The sequence below is a fragment of the Podarcis tiliguerta genome (genome assembly GCF_965153285.1).
Source record: "Podarcis tiliguerta genome assembly, chromosome: 5".
Lineage (NCBI taxonomy): Eukaryota > Metazoa > Chordata > Lepidosauria > Squamata > Lacertidae > Podarcis > Podarcis tiliguerta.
In genome coordinates this window covers 61,115,816-61,135,518 of record NC_139538.1, presented here as the reverse complement: position 1 = coordinate 61,135,518, position 19,703 = coordinate 61,115,816, and the positions used below count along the sequence as shown (strand labels likewise).

At 42.5% G+C, this 19,703-nt stretch overlaps 1 protein-coding gene and 1 long non-coding RNA gene across 8 annotated transcripts in view; one reads left to right on the top strand and one right to left on the bottom strand.

Annotated features, from left to right (window-relative positions):
• Positions 1-19,703, bottom strand: part of BLNK (B cell linker) — a 94,164-nt gene that overhangs the window by 17,287 nt on the left and 57,174 nt on the right. For 5 of the 7 annotated variants that reach the window (XR_014512060.1, XM_083443519.1, XM_083443517.1 and 2 more), the window contains 7 exons: positions 15,097-15,162; positions 10,901-10,957; positions 9,044-9,090; positions 7,892-7,926; positions 6,477-6,630; positions 4,925-5,082; positions 1,167-1,254 (listed from right to left, as the gene is read on the bottom strand). Coding sequence is in view for 6 of the 7 variants with exons in the window: in XM_083443519.1 (XP_083299645.1) it covers positions 1,167-1,254; positions 4,925-5,082; positions 6,477-6,630; positions 7,892-7,926; positions 9,044-9,090; positions 10,901-10,957; positions 15,097-15,162 (605 nt within the window). In the remaining variant the exon portion in view is untranslated. The remainder of the gene's footprint in view (positions 1-1,166; positions 1,255-4,924; positions 5,083-6,476; positions 6,631-7,891; positions 7,927-9,043; positions 9,091-10,900; positions 10,958-15,096; positions 15,163-19,703) is intronic. The other 2 variants (XM_083443518.1, XM_083443522.1) reach the window with 1 other exon arrangement.
• On the top strand, positions 9,103-10,833 carry LOC310678967. Its single transcript, XR_014512069.1, has 2 exons — positions 9,103-9,654; positions 10,735-10,833. It is a non-coding gene; the product is annotated as an uncharacterized lncRNA (long non-coding RNA).

Genomic DNA, 19,703 nt, shown 5'->3' with positions numbered 1-19,703 from the left:
TTTTAGAGGTGTACTTAAATATGCATTACAGCTCCTTTTCTAAAAAGGAAGCGGTCTGTTCAAACATGGAGAGACATGGTTCAGCAATCCTACAGCAGAAATCTAGTGGCATGTGCAGAACCCCAAGAAAAAGAAAGAAAGATATTAAAATCAGCAGCCAAGAATCTAGCCCTCATAGTTCTATGGAAAGTTTAAAAATGTACCGTATTTTTTGCCCTATAGGACACACTGGCCCATAGGATGCACCTAGATTGGGGGGGGGGAAATAAAGGGGGAAAAAATATTTCCCCCCCCGGCATGGGGTTGGGGCGGGGGAAGCCCAAGCTTCCCCCTCCCCCGCCAGCCCCCAGAACGGGACCCAGAGCCATGCCGAAGCTGCGTGCAGCTTTGGCATCACTCTGGGAGCTTGCGGGGCTGGGCGAGGGGGAAGCCCCTCCCCCAGCCCCCAGAACGGGACCCAGACCTTTTTTGGAGGCTGGCGGAGGGCTTCGCTCTGGGAGCTTGCAGGGCTGGGGGAGGGGGAAGCCCTCCGCCAGCCTCCAAACCAGGTCGGGAGACAGAGGGATGGCGCGCTGCGCCTCCCCGCTGTCCCCCGAGTTTGCGGGGCTGGCGACTGGGAGGAGCAGGCTTCTCCCCCCCGCCAGTCTTCTAACCAAGTCGGGGGACAGCGGGATAGCGGCGTTCCACCTCCCCGCTGTCCCCCGAGGTTGTGGGGCTGGCATTTGGGCTCTCCTGAAGCCTGGAGAGCGAGAGGAGTCAGTGCGCACCGACCCCTCTCGCTCTCCAGGCTTCAGCGAAAGCCTGTGTTCGCCCCATAGGACGCACACACAATTCCCCTTCATTTTTGGAGGGGGAAAAGTGCGTACTCTAGGGCGAAAAATACGGTACATAAAATATCACCTCTCAGATTCAAAATGTGGCTTTTGCTTGCCCTAATTTTCTGCATTCTTCCCTTCACCTCTGTAGTCCTTTGGAAGGGAAAGGGAAGAGACCGGATCTTATCAAAAGGAATGGCCCTGCTAGCTAAATTTGCACGCCCAATTCTGAGAATTTTCTTGCTGTCTGTTGGACAGAAATGGAGTCCTACACATTTCAGATCCAATACCTTGCCCACTTGGTTGGCTTCATGAAGTTGTGTGTAAAAAAACAACAACCCAGATGCTTACGTTTTTTAGGCGGCGGAGTGCTCTCCTCTGTGGGTTGAATATAATTATCTTCTTCATCGTCATCTTCTAGAGGTACAACGTAATCTGCCTGAAGGAAAATGCAGAGATGAGTTAATATAGGGTATGTATAAAATAGCACATGACCCAGCCGGAGACCATTGTGCGTTCCCCTGCGGTTTCAATGCAGAGCTCTCAGTACACGATTAGATTTCTCCTGTGAAATAAATGAGATGTAGAAAGTGCCACTGTTATCTTTTCTGTCCTGGCAAAGCCATTAATAGCCAGTTTCCTTGGGAGGAAAACCCCCTTCCAATCATTTTAACATTCATCTCTGCTGGATGATGGGGGTTGGTACGTTTTTGTTCTCTTTTCATGTTATAAAGTTGCGTTGCTATGGCTGTTGTTTGTTTCATTATTTTATGCCGGGTTTGGATTCAGTGTTGTGTTTTAGCCTTGTTTTACACATTGAAGATGTAGTATGTCACCTAGATAAATTGTCTTTATGAGACGATGAATAAAAAACAGAGGAAGACTGGAAAAAATTCAAAGTATATTTACAGAAATATTGCAAAATTAATGAATGTTAGAAGAATATTGGAATGAAATTATAAGGTTTTAGCAGAAGTGTTATTAAGAATTATATGAATATTTATTATTAATGGGATAAAGTGGAAAATTCAAAGTTAAAATGTGTTAGGATAAATTATAGAATAAAAATTGAAGAAGAGGGAAAGGATTTGTTGAACCAGCAATTTGAACTAGAATACAAAAAAGGGAGGTGTGAGGAAGTCGAGGAAATAAGCAAATGAAAGATATAGACATAAAATTTGGATGTGTGTTTAAATGTTTTTGTTTCCTTTATGTTGTGTTGTTGTATTGTATTCTTTTTATTGTTGATGTATTGTTTGTTGAAGTTATGTATTGTTTTTCTTTATTGTCTTTCTTTTCATAATTATAAAATATTCAATAAACTTTTTTTTTTTATAAAAAAAACCACACACACACAAAGGTCGAAGCTTGGGAAACCTCTCCCATAAATACCCCCCAGCTCCAGTGAACCAAGATTAACTGAGTGTTTTGGGTTTTATGTCATGTATGTGCTGAAACTGTCTTGCGCTAGAAGCATAGGTTTTTCTGTGGGAGCACCTGAACAATGGAAGAAAGAGGTCTGCTTGCTTGGCATCCATCACCAGGATTTTAAGTACAGTGGAACCTCTACCTGCGACAATAATCCGTTCCGGATGTCTGACTGGAGTTCAAAATGGGTCACTGGGAGAGGCGCCGTTGTGCACAGGCGGCGATTTCCCACTTCTGTGTATGTGCGAACGGCAGCAAACCCGGCGGTTACTTCTGGGTTTGCCACGGACGTTGGGCAAAATGGATGCAAGCGGAGGCAGACGTAAGAAGAGGTTTGACTGTAGTTGATAAAAAATGGCCCTTTTGAGACCTTTGAGTTGTATCCGACTCAAGAATGAATGAATTGACATGAATGGAATTAATTAAGTAACAAGAAGCTTCAGTCCATTGATTTCAATGTCCAATCTGAGCATGACATCAGGTGCAATACTAACCCCCCTTATGCTGGGCCATTCTGAAGTTGGGGAGGGACTGAGCTGCAGTGGGGTCCATTGCATCATGGCTGCCATACTGCTCCATACAGACCTATGGGTGATTTCAACTGTTTTAGGTTGTTGGTTTAGTTAAGATTTTGGTACTACTTTACTTGTACTTTTACAATGCTTGGCTTAATGTTTTTAACTATATGTTGTAAGGTGCTGTGAGGGATTTTGAGACAGCAGGCTGGCTATGGATCCAATAACAAATAAATAGCAGTTGGGCCAACAGCTATGATTTACTTCTCCTCTACAGCAAATTTGGGGAATCTCTGGCCCTCCAGATGTCGCTGAACTGCAACTCCCATAGTCTCTAGCCATTGGGCCATACTTGCTGGGACTGATGGGGGTTAATAGTTCAGCTTCACTGGAGGGCCAAAGGTTCACCATGTCTGCTCTGTACAAGTAGGTGCCTTCTCCTTGTTGGTTTCCACAAGGATTTTTTATGCAATTATTAATCAATTTGAGACCACTAAGCGATGTGGTCAGATTAAGGGATGGAAGCTTCTTTTGGGACCCAAGTCAGAAAATCTCACATGTCTATCCCTCCCCTCTTGGTAGAAAAAAGGAAATAATAATCATCATAATGACATTCAAAGATAACAATTTGCTACCTTTTCATTTAGGGAACCCATTCTTAAATTTTCAACAGAACAGAATCCTTGTATTGATTTTTTTTTGGAAAACAATGTACTAAACTGAAATTAAAACTTGTTGCACCTGCTTTATTACTTGTACGAACCAGGTTCCCCTTTTTGTTTTGCATTCTGCAAAATGTATTTACAGCAGTAACACAGTTGTATTTACAGTTTAATTGTTTTGGGGCTGGGGGTGGGTTTTTATTTTGCCAACTGCCCTGGGAATGTGACCAAAGAGCAGCATAAAAACACAATAAATTCATAAAAAAATAAACTCGGTGCATCAACCGTGTATGAATTGTATTTGATATATGAATAGTTTTATTCCTTCTTGTTCCGTAGCATTTCTTCCTGGATTGGGGTATGAATGTATCAAGCCTTAAGACAAAGAAATAACCAAAGAAGAAGAAAGGATGGGAGAATGATGCTCCGTAATGTATGCGGGACCAAGGCTGTTTGTTATAAGGACAGAATGTAATACTGGGAATGGATTATGTCTGACTGCGACTGCATGTGAATAATTTGGGGGTGACTCACTGTCCATTAGTCAAAGCTCCATGGGGCCTCTTGTGCACACACAAAGACCTCCACATGTGCAGGAGCAGCTAGTTTTCTTCAACGGCAGAGAATGCTCCACACACACGCCATTCCCATTTAATATGGGCACATCCTCTGAATACTGAAAGGAGCAGAACATCCCTTGATCTTCCAGAACTGCACAGGGAACATCCGAGCTCCTACACGAGGATTGGAGTGACAGGTCTGGGTTGAGAACCTGTTCTGAGCCTTTCTCTTCTAGAGGTTTTAGTACAACTGTGGGAGTATGACAAGTGATGTGAGCACTGGGGGAGCAATGCAATGAATGCTTCAAACAATAAATGAGCACACTGCCATTCTGTTAAATGAGACCCTTTGCACGTCTCCACTTTGAGCATGTGAAGGTTTGTAAGACCTCAGATGGTACAATCACTTTAACACTGTTGCCAGTCCCAGGGATTTAAGATTAGTATGATGAAGAAGAAAATAATAATAATAATAATAATAATAATAATAGATAAATAACTACTATTATTTCCTTTTATTTTATTATTTTAAGAACAGCAGCAAGTGAGAAATTCTAATATTTGTCTTCTGCCACTAGTTGTGTGCCTATTCCCTATGCCTTGATTATCTTGATCTCCATTCTGTTCTTCCTGCTTTTATAAATAAACTGTATGTGAAGTGCTTGTTAGTGCCAGGGTAATATTATTTACAGGAATAAGCATGCGGCTTCCTACAACTCTCCCTTCTACTTCTGAATCTTTTGTATGTAGAGAATGTGAAATGTGCTAAATTCATATAATGGGCAAATTGTCCTAGAACAATAATTTTTAAATCATTACTGTCATCATTTTTATTATTTTAAATTGTGACCTCCCTATCGCCATGTTCAAGAGGATTCATTCTTAAGGTGGCCGTGCCTAGCTTTTGTATCTAATAACTATCCTGATTTATCTGTCAGCATTACCTCATCATCCTTAGGCTTAGGTGGTTGTATTGGCCTGAGAGCAGCAGGCGGCAAGGGCAAAGTGGCCAGTTTCTTTGGTTTAGATAAAGAGTTGCTTGGCAAAGTAGGCAGTGGTTTGGTGACGGGCCAAGGCTTCTGTGGACTAGGCTGCTTGTTGTCTGTAAACGAGAAAGAAAATCCAGTAAGAATCCTTAACTTTCAAAAGGGTGCCTCCATCCCCTTCCATTTTGATCTAGTCATAGACTGAGATCAGTTTCAGATGTGCGACTGATGTAAAGGGAACAGGACATGCAACTGACCTTAGGTGCATTAAACCATAGTTAAAAACAATGGTTTAATGTGAATGAACAGCATGCTGCTGAAACTATGGGCACGTCACTCCTCTCCCACTCCAGCTGTGCTGCCTGGCTAGTTGTGACATCTGAACTTGGGCTTGTGGTTTGTTTCTACCAAACAAACCATAAGCCTTCGTTAAGTTGACATGCCAAGCCAGACCATGGCTTGTTTTCTAACAGCATGGCAGGAGTGGTTTCGGCAGTGCGTACCAGCACGCTGCTCATACACAATAACTGTAGCTTATTTCTATTATGGTTTAGTGTGCCTGCAAAGCAGGTTCAGTATATTGTGCTGGATCAACAGTCAAAGTTACTTGTGCTTGAAACCCTCCCTAAGATCCCAGCAAAAAAACACTTCTGGGGATTGACATAAAATGCATGATTTTAAAACTGGGCGCTGTAAATACCTCCTACCCTCGACTCCCCGGCAACAGAATGGGAAGTCATAAAAATCATCCGACTCCTGGAATTGATCACTTTTGAGAAAACAACACCACTGAGAGAACTGAGTGTTCTGAATATTTTCCATATCAGCTTGCACAGCAATTTAAAAAAATAAAATAAAGCTTTTTTGTTTAATAACAAGCTATATATTTTTTAAACGCCTTTATTGTTTGGACAGGAACTTCATATCTTGGGGGCGGGGATAATATTGTGGACTTTTCTATGCCTGGCATTTTAAAAGTCAATTGCAGATGTGGGGAGCCTGATCTGGACTCCCTCTGCCCCATTGGTCCAGATTGCCCTTGAAATTGACTTTTGAAAAGTCACTTGTGCTAATTTTGTGAAGGGTGTCATGTGCAGCTCAGCTCTGAGTTCTGTTATAATTTAATTTTCCACCTCCCAGAAAAGCACCCAATGAATGACCCTAGACTTGTGTGTGCCATTAAAAAGGCGGGGGAGCGGTACTGTAACCTCAGCTGACAATTAGAAATTACAACAACAAAGAGCTTGTGGCCTTTAAAGGCCAATTTACTTACTGTGACATGAGCTTTCATGGACTCAAGCCCACTTTGGCAGATACATAAAGGAAACAATTGTAAGGTGGGAGTTAGGAATGCAGGAAGATCATCCTACTGAGGCTCAGCCCTGATTAGGAGACCGGGGAAATGGGGTGTGACCACCATTTCAATCCCTCCTGCTTCCTTCAAATTCTATGCCATTCATTATGTTCTGGAATAGGAAAACAGCTGCATAGAATGAGGCATAAAGATTACCTGCATATTCTCCTCCAGCACATGAGAAGGCTGCTGGAATCTTCTTTTCCTGCTCGCTTGGTGGGGGCTCATAGCTGTCATCAGGGTTTTCTTCGGTGGGAACCACGTACATCTCAGGATCAGAGTGGTCATCAGGATTCTCATAATCACTATCCTAAAAAAAATAAAAAAAAAATAGGGCATCATTCATTTTCTTAGAACCCTGTAAGATGCAACTCTTAGAGAGAATACGTGCATTGGGTTGAGATATGCTATAGTATTGTTTATTTTTAACACCACCCCAAAAAGTAAGCAGCTCCCCCAAAGTCTTTTAATTCTGTGTTTACATGAACATGATTAGTCCCTGTGATGTATAATGATTACCTGTCGATGTGAATGGGCTGCCAGAGACTAGTCACAACATGAGAACATTCCCCAGCGCTCAATAAACAACTTGGATGCAATCTTTTCTGGGACAGTCCACATCTTCAGTTGACAATCTAAACCTGTCCTGAGTTTACAAAGCAGCCTACGATTATGGGGAAGAGCAGGGGCAAGGAAACTACAGGCAAAGGGCTACATACCTTCATAGGCCACCTTCTGAGAGCGGCATAGCAGTGGTGGGCAGGGGCAGTTGCAAAAGTGGACTAAGCAAAGAATGGGACTCTGATCACATGCCTAAGTTACATTCCAGCTATGCAAAAGTCAGAGGCTTCTATATACAAACACCTCCATTCTCCTTCCAGGCCAGAAACCTTACCACAGGGGGTCAAGGACCCATTCCAGACAAGAAAGAAGGGTGTGTGTGGCTTGTGGGTGTTTTGCTTGAGGACAGTCCCAAGGGCCAAATGGAAAGACTTGGAGGTCCACATTTGGACCATGGGCCTGATGTTCCCCACCCTGGGTGCAGAGGAACAGAGCCATGTGGGTGTGGGTTTCAGGGAAAACAAGACAAGAAATAATTTGAATAGAGGACCAGTGACTTTTTTGCTGGTAGCACACTCAGTGGGTTTTTATGCCCCATGGTGAATCCTAATGGCAGCCAGTGAGGCGAGGTGACAGTACTAAATAGCAGACCTTATCAGCATTTGTCATGCAGTGGTGCTGGAGGAAATGGGTGGTGGGATCAGAACTACATAGGTCAGGAATAGGGAACCCGTGACCCTCTGGATGTTATTGGACTCCCAACTCCAGTTCTGATCTAAGTGACAACTTCTTATTATCCAGACACAAGACCACTGCTGTGAGCATTTTGGTAGTAATGCAGATACACACACACATACACACATCTCCAGCTCTTCAAGAGTGTGACTAGAAGACTGATAATATCATTTATATAAACGGAAGCAAAAATAGATGGTTTGGAGTCAAAAATTCCACAACTCAGATTTATAGTTATTTAGGTGCAATGGTAGAAGTGTGATGAATATACTTACAAATTCATCTGACCACTGTTCCTCTTCCTCTGCCTCTGCGTAAAAACAAATAAAATTAGTTTGCTAGCCACTGAAGAGCATGCAGGTTAGCAAGATGTCAAATACTTCCTTCTTGCAAAACTCTGTCTACAAAATGCTCCTAACTGAGGTGTTCATACAGCTAGCCAATACTGTATCTTAGATTTATGGTAGTGAAATGAACTGGTACTTGAGGAAACAATTCGATAACCATGTGCTACAATATACGGCATTTGCATTTTATGGCAAAGTGGGAAAGCTGCTCCCCCTCCCCTTTGTTTATCTTCTTGGCCACTTCTCATAGGCTGTCAGATGCTGTGATATTTGCAGCTATTGTTTTTCCCAGCGGAAGCCTGCATGCCTGACCATCCATCCCCAATAGCTGTATGCTAGCCAGTCTGCAACACTGATTTCCTATCCCTTGCCTGCACACCATTTGCATGAGACATTAATACAATCTTCTGACAGGAACGAGGCAAATGCAGGCACCCCTCTTCTTGAAGAAAGTCAGCATCTCTGTTTAAACAGGAACCAAGAAGGAGAGGAAACATCTTGCAAAACGTTACTCAGGAAATCTGAGGCCAAGGCACTGTGTATAATGGGCATCCAAAACTGCTTTCTTAAATCACAGCCTCCAATGCCTAAATGTAGTACAGTACTACTTTTCTCCTGAGGCTTCCTAAATACTATTCTGAAAGCTAGCAAAGGGTCATGTTTCATTAGGTACTTCTTATGGTTTGATCTTTTAGCTGAGGCAGCTTTTCTGCGGTTGCCTTTTCACATCTAATAGCCGAGGTAATGATTCAAATTTCTTCATAGGGATGCAGTGTTCACGTTAGCTACATGACACTATGCAATGAAGTCATTGATTAAGTGCCCATTTAACCAATGCCCTAGCCATGTCGGAACCACTTCTGTGAGTGGTTTCCATGTAGCTGAGATAACTTTTAATTAACCCAACCATCTGGGTGGGGGCCAACTGCATGGGCCCCCACCAAGGAACGGGCACCCCCAAGGGCAAGATACATGCGACTTGCCCCTCGCCTTCCTTTATAAGCCCCAAACTCCCTAAACTGTGGTTGGTACCAACCACAGGACTTAATTAACAGTTAATAAACAGTTTCATGTTCATACCTCTATAATCTACTGGTGGCACACTTGGTGGTGGTTTATTTGTTAGCCTGTGAAAAATACAAAAGTATTATATTACACTTCCAAACCATTAAATAATAGTTGCACAGCAACAAAGCACTTGGCGAAAACGAACTGTAACAAAAAGCTGGTGACAAAAGACCACGACAAAGACACTTAGCAAGAGGTACATGAAGATGCAAACAAATCTATGGTTTGTGATACTTCTGGGGAAAGAATGCATGTAATGAACATGGATATTTCTGCAGGAAAACACAACGGACAGACAATTAAGGATGTAAGAAATGCAGATTGTTAGTTACAAAACTATCCAATACAACATTTAGAATGTTAAATAGTGAAATGTCCTCTTAATCTGCAAATTTTAGGTTTGAATGCATCCAGTATTTCTTGTCTATTCTGAATCAGAATCTGATTCTGCATCTCAATATTGGTTTCTAGCTTCTTTGCTTGAAAACAAGTTCCTTTCTTCTTTGCTAATCAAAATTTCAATTTGTTTTCCCCAGGGCCTAGGGACCAGTTCTGATCCTGACCAGCTTAAGAGGAGCTGCTGATGAATGCAAATCTAAGCAGAGCTGGGTTCTTAGATAATGGTGATTCATAAGCTGTTTTAGCTGGAATGATCCTAGTTAGGTGGATGGGAGTTTTCCAAGAAATGTCCAATCTGATTTTGAATTTGTAGCATCTGAAAGATACAATGTAAGCCAGGCATGGGGAACCTGTAGCCTCCCGTATGTTGTTAGACTACAATTCCCATCATTCCTGATTATTAGCCATGCTGTCTGGGGCTGATGCAAGTTGGAGTCCAACAACAATCTCGAGGGCCACATGTCCCCCAGCACTGTTTAAAAGCCATGCATCTTTTAGCAAGTGTTTAAAAGATGTTTACAATTATTGCTGTGTCTACTTATTCATCCCTATACTGTTTAGATTTTTAATGTTATCAGTGCACATTTAAATACAAACTGAAATGAATGTCTCCCTCATCCCTACTTCTGAGTGGGCATGTAGAGGATAACATTGTTAATCATTCAAAATCTGACGGAGGTCTGCTTAATGGTGGCCGATTCTCAGCCTCCCATGCCCTATCTCAGATTGTTCAGAGGGGCTTCCTAACCCTCCAATGAGGCTCTTTTCTGTTCTTGTGACCGCAGTAGTGAGTAGAATTTAGGAAGTATTTCTTCCTGTGAGCTTCCTTAAGGTAATTTATCTTAGAATCCAAGCCAATGAAGTTAACCATAGCTGGCATGCTTAAAAGGGATGAGTTTATCTTTGATCACAGTATATGAGAGTGCAGTGAAATTTATCTGTTTTTCAGGATGGCAGTAGATGTCTTTTTCAAATGGGACTGGCCTGAAGTATGACATGGTTGTTTGAATTATTTGTGGGTTTAACTAAACAAAATGCATTCCAGCTTCTACAGCCCTGAGCTGTTAGCGGATTTCACAAAATACCTGTAGGTGCCATAAATCATTTGATACAGTTACAAGGCTACAAGGAGTTGGAATTTCCTGCAGCAGCTATCCACATCAAACACATGCTTAAACATGCTTTTAAACACTATGTGTCACATTTTTAACATACACCACACAGGTAAGTGCTGGAAAAACAATCCATGAGATGGTCCCGTGGTGGAATGGATGTTCAAGTTTGCTCTGTCTATGTACTTTTAGGAAAAAAGAAAATTAAGAGGCTGATGGTCTAGGGACTCGACAGGAGAGAGAAGGCTCTGCTTCTACAAGTAAACCTTGGCAAAAAACACAAAAACAGTACACTGAAAGCAGGCAACAAGACTTCATGCTGAACAACCAAAACTTGTGCAATTCTCAATCGCCATACCGATCCCATGTATTTTTTCCAGTTTTGCAAATTATGGCCATTTGTTCATTTTGGAACCTAAATATCAAAAGAGAGAAGAAAAGACAAACGTTTCTCAAGCAGGTTAGGTCTGTCAGTTTGTGAAAGATGTAACACTCGTACTTGCAAATGGAACGAAACCACAAATGCACACTACTGGTATTTCTGTAGCATCACATAGTGAGTCTTTGATGGTATGAGTTCCACATGTGCATTTGGAGGACGTATCTAGTTGCTTCAACCCAATAGCTGCTAAAGTAATCATTCAGCTGCATTTTTATGTCTTGTGAGTTTTGGCTGTTCAGATTGGTGAACCTGCTGCTAGAGAAAGTAAACAGAAAGCTCCTGTGTGTGTGTGTGTGTGTGTGTGTGTGTGTGTGTATTGCTTGAATATGTGTGCATCTGGTGAGCAGTCAATGGAATGGAACCATTTACAGGTCACGTAACCTTGCTCAACTGGTTTGGGAATCACTGGCATTATAACATTTACAGGCTTGACCATAAAGCAGGGCTGTGGAACCTGTGGCCCTCGAGACGTTGTCAGACTCTCTGATCAGCCGCAGCCAGCATGAACGATGCTTGGCGATGAGCTGTAGTCTTGCAACATCTGGGAAGATCATGCTCTCAGCCCCTGCTATTAAGAACAGTACTGTTGATGGACTAGGGGAAAAGAAACCGGTCATGCCTGCTCTTGTATCTGTTAATAGCACCAAACAGCAAGCGATACTGATATCTGCAGATCAAGCCACAAAGTGGGATCCTGCAGAAAAAGTTTGCAACCCTCATAATAAAATTTCACAATAGTTATCAGGCTGATAACAAACCTGATGAACGAAAAACTCCTACGTTTTTCTTTGCAACAAGTAGCACAACAAAGCCTCTGTCTGAAGGTGAGAGAACATGATTGATGTTCCATTATCATCATCATCATCACAAGGTTTAGAGGCCTAGATATTCTGCCATAAACCCCTCTAGTTCCCCATTTTAGTTCAGTTATGCTACAATTTATGGCCCTCCTTTCAGTGCAGCTTCCCCTTTCATGTTATGCTTCAATTCATTTCCTTGACTGCACAGTCAGCATGCAAAATGTAGCTATTTTCACTGATATCGTTTTCCCATTGTGGGAGGGTCAAAAGATGGTGACCCGGTTCTTGTACTCCAAAGTAGCTTTGCTTTTACAGTAAATAAAAAAGGAAGTCGTGTATTTGTCAAATGTGGTGTGTTCGGTCATGCATGCGCCTGTAAGCCAGTTTGCCCATGTGCAAGGTTACTCATGTGGTGTTTGGCAGATGCTTTCAAAACCAGGCTTCTGCTAACAGAGAAACGGCCGAGCCCATCAGTACAACTTCAAGGATGTCTACACTTCTGCACAGAAAAGAAAGTTACACCAAGTGCGTTTTCTTTCATCACTTTAGCATTGTGATTTATTCAATGATGATCATTCTTATCCTGCTCTTTCTCTCTCTAAGGAGGGTCAGAGCAGAGTCAATTAGAGACAGTAAAACAGTATGAACACAACAGGAACCAACAACAAAACTCACAGCACTCAAAATATAAGAAGTTTGATTAAATACAGCCATACGGATCTCCCAGAGGGATCTGTTTTTAGCAGACCTCTCAGGGAGCTGTAATTCCCAGCACTCTCAGCAAACTACAGTTCCCAGGATTCTTTGGGTGAATGATGGTTGTTAAAGTAGTATAAGAGTGCATTAAATGTAAGATATAGATGTTGCAGCAGCTGTGAATGGGGGACTTAGTATACCTCCTTCTTGCCCTGCATGTGAGCAAAACTGGCTGCTTGTTCTTGGTAACAGATTGTGGGACTAATTTTTTTTTTGCCCACAGCTATCTATTGATGCCATTAGAGCCAAGGAGAAGCACAAGCATTTTCTGGAGTGGAAGGAAGGTAATAATTGCAGGAGTGATATATGAGCTAATATAAAACGAGTCTAGCTCCAGAGTGCCTTTCTGTAGGCATCTATATTTAGTCAAGTGTTTTAAGGATAAATACAGAGTTAAGAGCACACACATAGCAGTTGTGGTAGGGGCAAATTGGTTCTCTCTCTCTCTCTCTCTCTCTCTAAAGAAAAGAATTGCTGCAAGCTCTTTGAAGGAGGGAGAACAACCTTGTTGATTTGGTTTATCAGGTCTGTTGCAACAGAAGTTGTTGAGACATGTTGCTATCATGCCATTGTAATACAGAGATGCCAGTTTAAACGCAGTTGTTGAAAGTGCTTGTCCAATAGGAGGACAATACATAACAGCTGGGTCAAAAAGGGATGCCCTTATAAAAGTTCAGCCCTAAACCCATGTACCTGGGAGCAAGCAGCACTGAAGTCAGTTGGACTTCTCAGTAGACGTGGCTGGGATTGCATTGTTTGTAAGTCTGAGCACTTTGAAATGAATCCACTGTAGGTTATTCAGTGGAATTATTTGCAAGGTGATCTGCATGCTACTTCTATTTCTCCTTCACCTCCTAGAATTGTAGAGTTGGAAGTGACCCCAAGGGTTATCCAGCCCAGCCCCCTACAATGCAGGAATCCAAGCGAAAAATGACTGAGAGATGGCCATCCAACCTCTGTTTAAAAACCTCCAATGAAGGAGAGTTCATCACCTTCTGAGGTAATCTTTGTAGAACAGCACGTCACAAGGAGATATGCTTCCTAACCATAAGCATTTCATGAGGCAGAGGAGCAGTAACAGTGTTCCTACTGAGGCTGAGACCATTCATGATGTAACTTTCAGCCAGCTTTTGACATACACCTGAGTTTCTGCCTCGTCTTTTGCTGGCTCATTCAGACAAAGAAGAGGCCGTAATTCTTAATCAGTTGCGTTTGCAAGCAAATGTCAATGAAGCAGACCATCTGAAGCTCACATACACCTAGGAACAGTGGTGAGTTGTCACTGAGAAACATCTGAAGAGAACTCTTCAGCTGACATTTGTGCAGATGGTATGTATACTGCAGGGGAGATCAAGGAGGCACCATCACATAAGTCTGATGCTTTAAAGCTTGCACCAGTTGCCCATATTACTGGGTCACATTAAAGGATCTTGTGTCAATTAACAAGGCCCTTAACTTGGGTGAAGGTTACCTTAAGGATCACCTTGGGTAAGTCTCTGTTAGGGATCTCCTATGGCTCAGGTCCATGATTTGTATTCACCATTCAGCATTGTGGAGATGATACTGTGAAGCTCCCCTCCCCTGCCTGAGATGAGACAGGCCCTCTTTCTGCTAGACTTCAGATGCTTGACGGAGACCTTTGTATTTCAGCAGACATTTTAAGGAAGTCATTTACGGAACTTAGGTTATCTACCTTTGGTTTTGTTACAGCACTTTATTATTTTGACTGATGGATTGTTTTACGGCTTGTTGGGTAAACTGCTTTGTTATGGGCATCTATGCATATCCTCCAACACAACACTGCCCAAATCCGAGACACCATCTTTGAGGTTCAAAATGGCGCATGTGTCATATGATGACTGCATTTTCCAGAGTAGTTTAACAACCAATCACAGGGAACTCTGGGAATTGTAGCTCTCTGGGAGGAAATAAGGCGTCTCAGTACCCTTAACAGACTACAGAGCCCACAACTTGGAGAAAGAAGAAGAAGAGTTTGGATTTTTTTATGTCCCGCTTTATCACTACCCTAAGGAGTCTCAAAGCAGCTAACAATCTGCTTTCCTTTCCTCCCCCACAACAAACACTCTGTGAGGTGAGTGAGGCTGAGAGGCTTTGGAGAAGTGTGACTGGCCCAAGGTCACCCAGCAGCTGCATGTGGAGGAGCGGGGAATCAAACCCAGTTCACCAGATTATGAGTCTACCGCTCTTAACCACTACACCATGCTGGCTCTCATGTTTAAAGTGTTATTATAGTTCTCTAAAGGTATGGAGTGAATGTGGCCTCATATACATACTGTTATTAAGAAGACTATTTAGAACTGTTTGTTATGAGCAAAACTGAGAATTTCAAAATGCTCAGTTGGGCATCTGGGCCCCCCGTCACATACCACAAAGTGTTCCATTTAATGCACACTTATTTGGAAGTAAGCCCCCTTGAACATGCTGGGACCTACTTCTGAGTAGGCATGCACAGTCTTCTGCTGAACATGTATCAAAAATAGGCACTAAAATGAGTAAAACATTCAATCATGTAAATTACGGATGTGCATAGCTTACTTTTTGAACTTGCTCATTATTCCGCTGTCATTTTTCTTGATATCGTGTACTATCTTTTGAAGTTGCCTGTAGAAAATAAAGCATGGACATCTTTCATCATGGCTGTGGTTATTAATAGAACAAGAAGGTGTATTACAACATATATAACTAGACACATCAAAAGCCCCATATTTGCTGTCATATGTTCCTTTCCCCCCCCCCCCACACCACTTCTTTCTTTCACTCTTTTTCTTGGTGGAAGTGTTAATTCTTCTCAGAAGCTGTTGGTAAACCCAGCATCTGTTGAGAAAAACTCATCAAAGTGTTCTGTACCGCGGCAATCTAAAATAAGCATCCATAGTGCTACAGTGCAAATCTTCTCATTGGTCTGATGACAATGATTCAACCAGTTTATTGAGCAACTTCTCAGAAAGTGAATCTATGGCATTCCTTTTTTGGGAATCTTTGGCATTTTTTAGTTTACAAAAGGTTTCTATTTTTTTTAAAAAAAGATTGCAAACTTTAAGAGATTTAGGTCATGAGGACAATTGTCTTCCCCACTGTTGCTTCTCAGCAACTAACTGGTCCTGGAGGTAGTATATAGTCATCATTTATGATCTGTCCAAATCTGCTTTCAAAACCATTTAAATTGGTGACCAACACCAGATCTTGGGCTAGGAAATCCCATTGTTGATCCATCCATAGTATGAACAAGTACATCCTTTTGTCTGTCTTGAATCTTTCACTGTTCAGCTTCATTGGATAAACCAGATTCTAGTATTATTCGAGAGAGTGCACACACACTCTTCTCTCTATCTGGTCTCTCCCGGTACCACGTGTAATTTTATTAACCCAAATCAGTTAATTAGTGGAAAGGAAGATTTCAACTAAAAGACCTTTGGTAGGCTCAAGACACCTTTTCCAGAACCTGATCTGTCCTGCAAAAGAACATGCAATCATAATGAATCCCCTCCCATTTAATCACACCTTTTTTGAGCATCCTTGCAGAATTAGAGCATCCTTGCAGTATTATGAATTAGAGGTGGGGAGCCTGTGGTCTGCCAAATATTGTTAGACTCCAACTTCCATCAGCCAACCCAGCATGGCCAGTGCTCAGGGTGATGGAAGTTGCAATACTGAAGGGCCACATATTCCCCATCTCTAAGCCAGACACTGAACCATTTGATCTGCAGATGTTAGGCAAAGGTAAAAGGTAAAGGACTCCTGGACAGTTAAGTCCAGTCAAGGGAGACTATGGGGTTGCGGCACTCATCTCTTTTTCAGGCTGAGGGAGCCAGCGTTTGTCCACAGACAGCTTTCCGGGTCATGTGGCCAGCATGACAAAACTGTTTCTGGTACAATGGAACACAGTGACAGAAACCAGAGTGCCCAGAAATGCAGTTTACCTTCCCGCTGCAGTGGTACCTATTTATCTACTTGCACTGGTATGCTTTCAAACTGCTAGGTTGGCAGAAGCTGGGACAGAGCAACAGGAGCTGACTCCACACCAGGGATTCAAACTGCCAACCTTCTGATCGGCAAGTACAAGAGACTCAGTGGTTCAGACCACAGCACCACCCGCATCCCCAACTCTTCAGATGTTATCAAGTGCTAAAGCTTATACCCATGCCATGAGCAACCTTATTTGCTAATTCTTGTACATCAAGTTGATGTTAAGTTGATGTCACCAGTTTACAATTTTAGCTCCTATGGTCTTGGAAAACAAGTTAACTCTAGTATTGCCCCTACATTGAGGGGTAGAAGAGACATATTTCACCTCTACCTCACTGTTGTAGAAAGGGAGTCAAAGAGCTTGTTCCCATTTAGTCAATATTATTTCAATGGAGCTGGACTGTACTCAGGCAATGACATAGTAATTACCTCTCAGCTCGTTTTTGTTTTGGTAGACGTGACTTTTAGTTTTGTATAAACAGGTGTGCAGGTGAAACAGAAATTAAAGAAAGAGAGAGGATTATAGTTTCTGAGCAATGAATGGAGCTCACCAGCTCCAGGCAGATTGTAAAAATCCACTGGAAGTTAGGAATGCCCCCACAGTCCTTCCCTTTATTTCAATGAGACAGGTAAAATAAATAGTAACTCTCTAATCAGGATGTGTTCACTCAAAAGGGGGTATCAGACTGGTTTCTCAGCATTATGCCCAACCTCAAAAAAATAACTTAGGACAGAGAAATATTGTTGTTGGTTCTAAAATTGTCAAAGTCAAATACAAATGCTATCAATCCAGTAAGGAAGGTAATGCCATTCAAATGTAGCACTGTTCAGTTGGTGACTTAATTCTGCTACCCTTTCCCTCTTAACTGGAAGATGGGAAGTGTCTGAGCTGCCAGTAGCAACCAGGTGTTCCAAGGAGTAGGCACACAAAGGAGTACACAGTCAATTGCCACTTGCATTGATTTTTGTATCTATGCCAAGGTCACTAGGCAGTAGGTATCCAACTAATGTGTTCTGTCAGGGCAATGGATTTCGGCTTGCACAATCTGGTCAGCAACTGTGAGAACAGCATGCTAGACTAGATGGGCCATTGGCCTGATCCTGTTAACAGATTTAGGAGGTGTACAAGGGGAGGACAAAGTTCTGTTGTACAAGTAGAAATTCTTGAGTTGATGGAATGTGTCACTTAGCGCTACTCTGCATACAATCCATTGCTTCCCCCCGCCCCCAGTTATAAATTAGGAACTTGCTTCTTTTTTCTTTTAAAAAGGTCTAAGCAGAATTACCCACCCCACCCCCAAATATTTTGCAGATATTTGCAAATATTAAGTCAATAATGGATATTGTAAATATATTTTTCTTATTATATTTATTTACTTATTACATATCTTTATCCATTGCTTAATACCGAAACAATCTCTAAATGATTTACTAAAAACAATACATATATAAAAACAAGTAATGAAACAGGTAAACCGCAGCACCAAATAAAACAACAAAAGCAAAAACATAGTAGCCGATTTGGAGAATGTTTTAAGAGTCAAGGATCCCTTCCCTCTTCACCCTCCCATTTGGCAAGGCACATCCTGACGCACAATATACTAACTTCTAAATGTACATTTCTGTAGGATAGAAATCAGAGTTTTAGTATACAGGAAGGTGCCTTATACCAGAGCCAGGCTATTTTATCCATTTACCTTAGGACTGTCTACTGTGATTGGCAGCAGTTCTCTGGGGACTCAGCAGAGCTCTCCCCAGTCATCTGTAACTTCATGCTTTTATGCTGGAAATGGCAGGGTTTGCCCCGGAACCTTCTGCATGCAAATCATGTGCCCTACCATCAGGGCCATTCCTAATATTGGAAAGTTTGGCAACTGCTTCAGACGGCAGATGCAGAACTGCCCTGCCCCCCTTAAGCTGTCCTCAGATGCAACGGAAGAAGCTGTGCCATCATCAGTGTTGAAGTAAGACTCAACTGCCAGCTGAGTATGTGGCTACTGTTTGTGGAAGGGGAAAGGTGACACCTCGCCCATTGCTTCAGGCCACAAAATGTCTTGGGTGGCCCTGCCTACCACTGAGCTATGGTCCCTGTCCAGAGAACTCTCCTGCATGGGGTCCCAATCTAGATAAAGCCACTTTTAAATCCTGCCGAAATAAACAGGGCAAATGATTTGTGACTAAGTCCCTCTAGTTTTAAGGAACAAATTATACAATGCTAGGCAGTAAGTCCTATGGAGTCAACTTATTTCTGAGTAAACATTCATGGCAATAGGCTGACTAACTTTGGGCTGTCACTTGTTTCATTCTCATAAATCAGTCTGTTTTTACTTCCAGTAAATGTTTTACTCCTGAAAGGTTTGGCGTTTATAAGTGCAGGACTCAAGAACAAAATTGTGAGATCATGTTTTGGAGCAACGTGCTCAGCATATGCACACTTGACAATGATATTTCACTCTTAGCTACAAACAACGTGGATGTAGGATGAACTCCTTCCTGTGGAAAGAGCTAAAGGGTTTTTTAGAGCTGCATGTGACAGCGGCCAGACCCCAGGAATGGCTTTGACAGGCAGGCTAAACCAGGTGAGGGTAGCTGATGGGTCTCAAGCCCTCAGTGAATTAGGGACTTCCTGCTGCATGCGATGACAAGCTCCAGTGGTTGAGCGGACGAGACCAATAGTGGGTCAAGAAGGAGGTTTCTGCACATGCTGTAGAGGGAACTGAAGAGCAGATGGAGCTCATCAACCTGGGAAGGTAGTCCTTCTAGAAGGATAACTCTGATCCTGAACGTCCACTGCCTTGGGCAGGGGGAGGCTAAGGAATAAACCCTACACAGATCTGGAGTGGAGTCCCTAAGACGGTTGGATAGCACCTTGTGCACCACCTTCCACCAACTCATGCAGCCAAGCAAACATATTGCTCTGCTTTGGACCACATCAGGGGGCAAGAGGGAGGTCCTGTCATCTGGGCAGCCCAGGCTTTCCATATACACTGCCCAAGCTTGCACCCTAGAAAGGTCACTTGGGTGTTGCTAATGCAGTGGTTTGACTTCACCCCTGGAAGCGCACTGCATTGTCTCCCGAGGCAGACAGATGCCAATAAATGTCATGTACAAAAAAAGAGGGCCCAACATACAAAAGGCCAAGCATGGGAGGGAAACACTCATGCCCACGATGGACT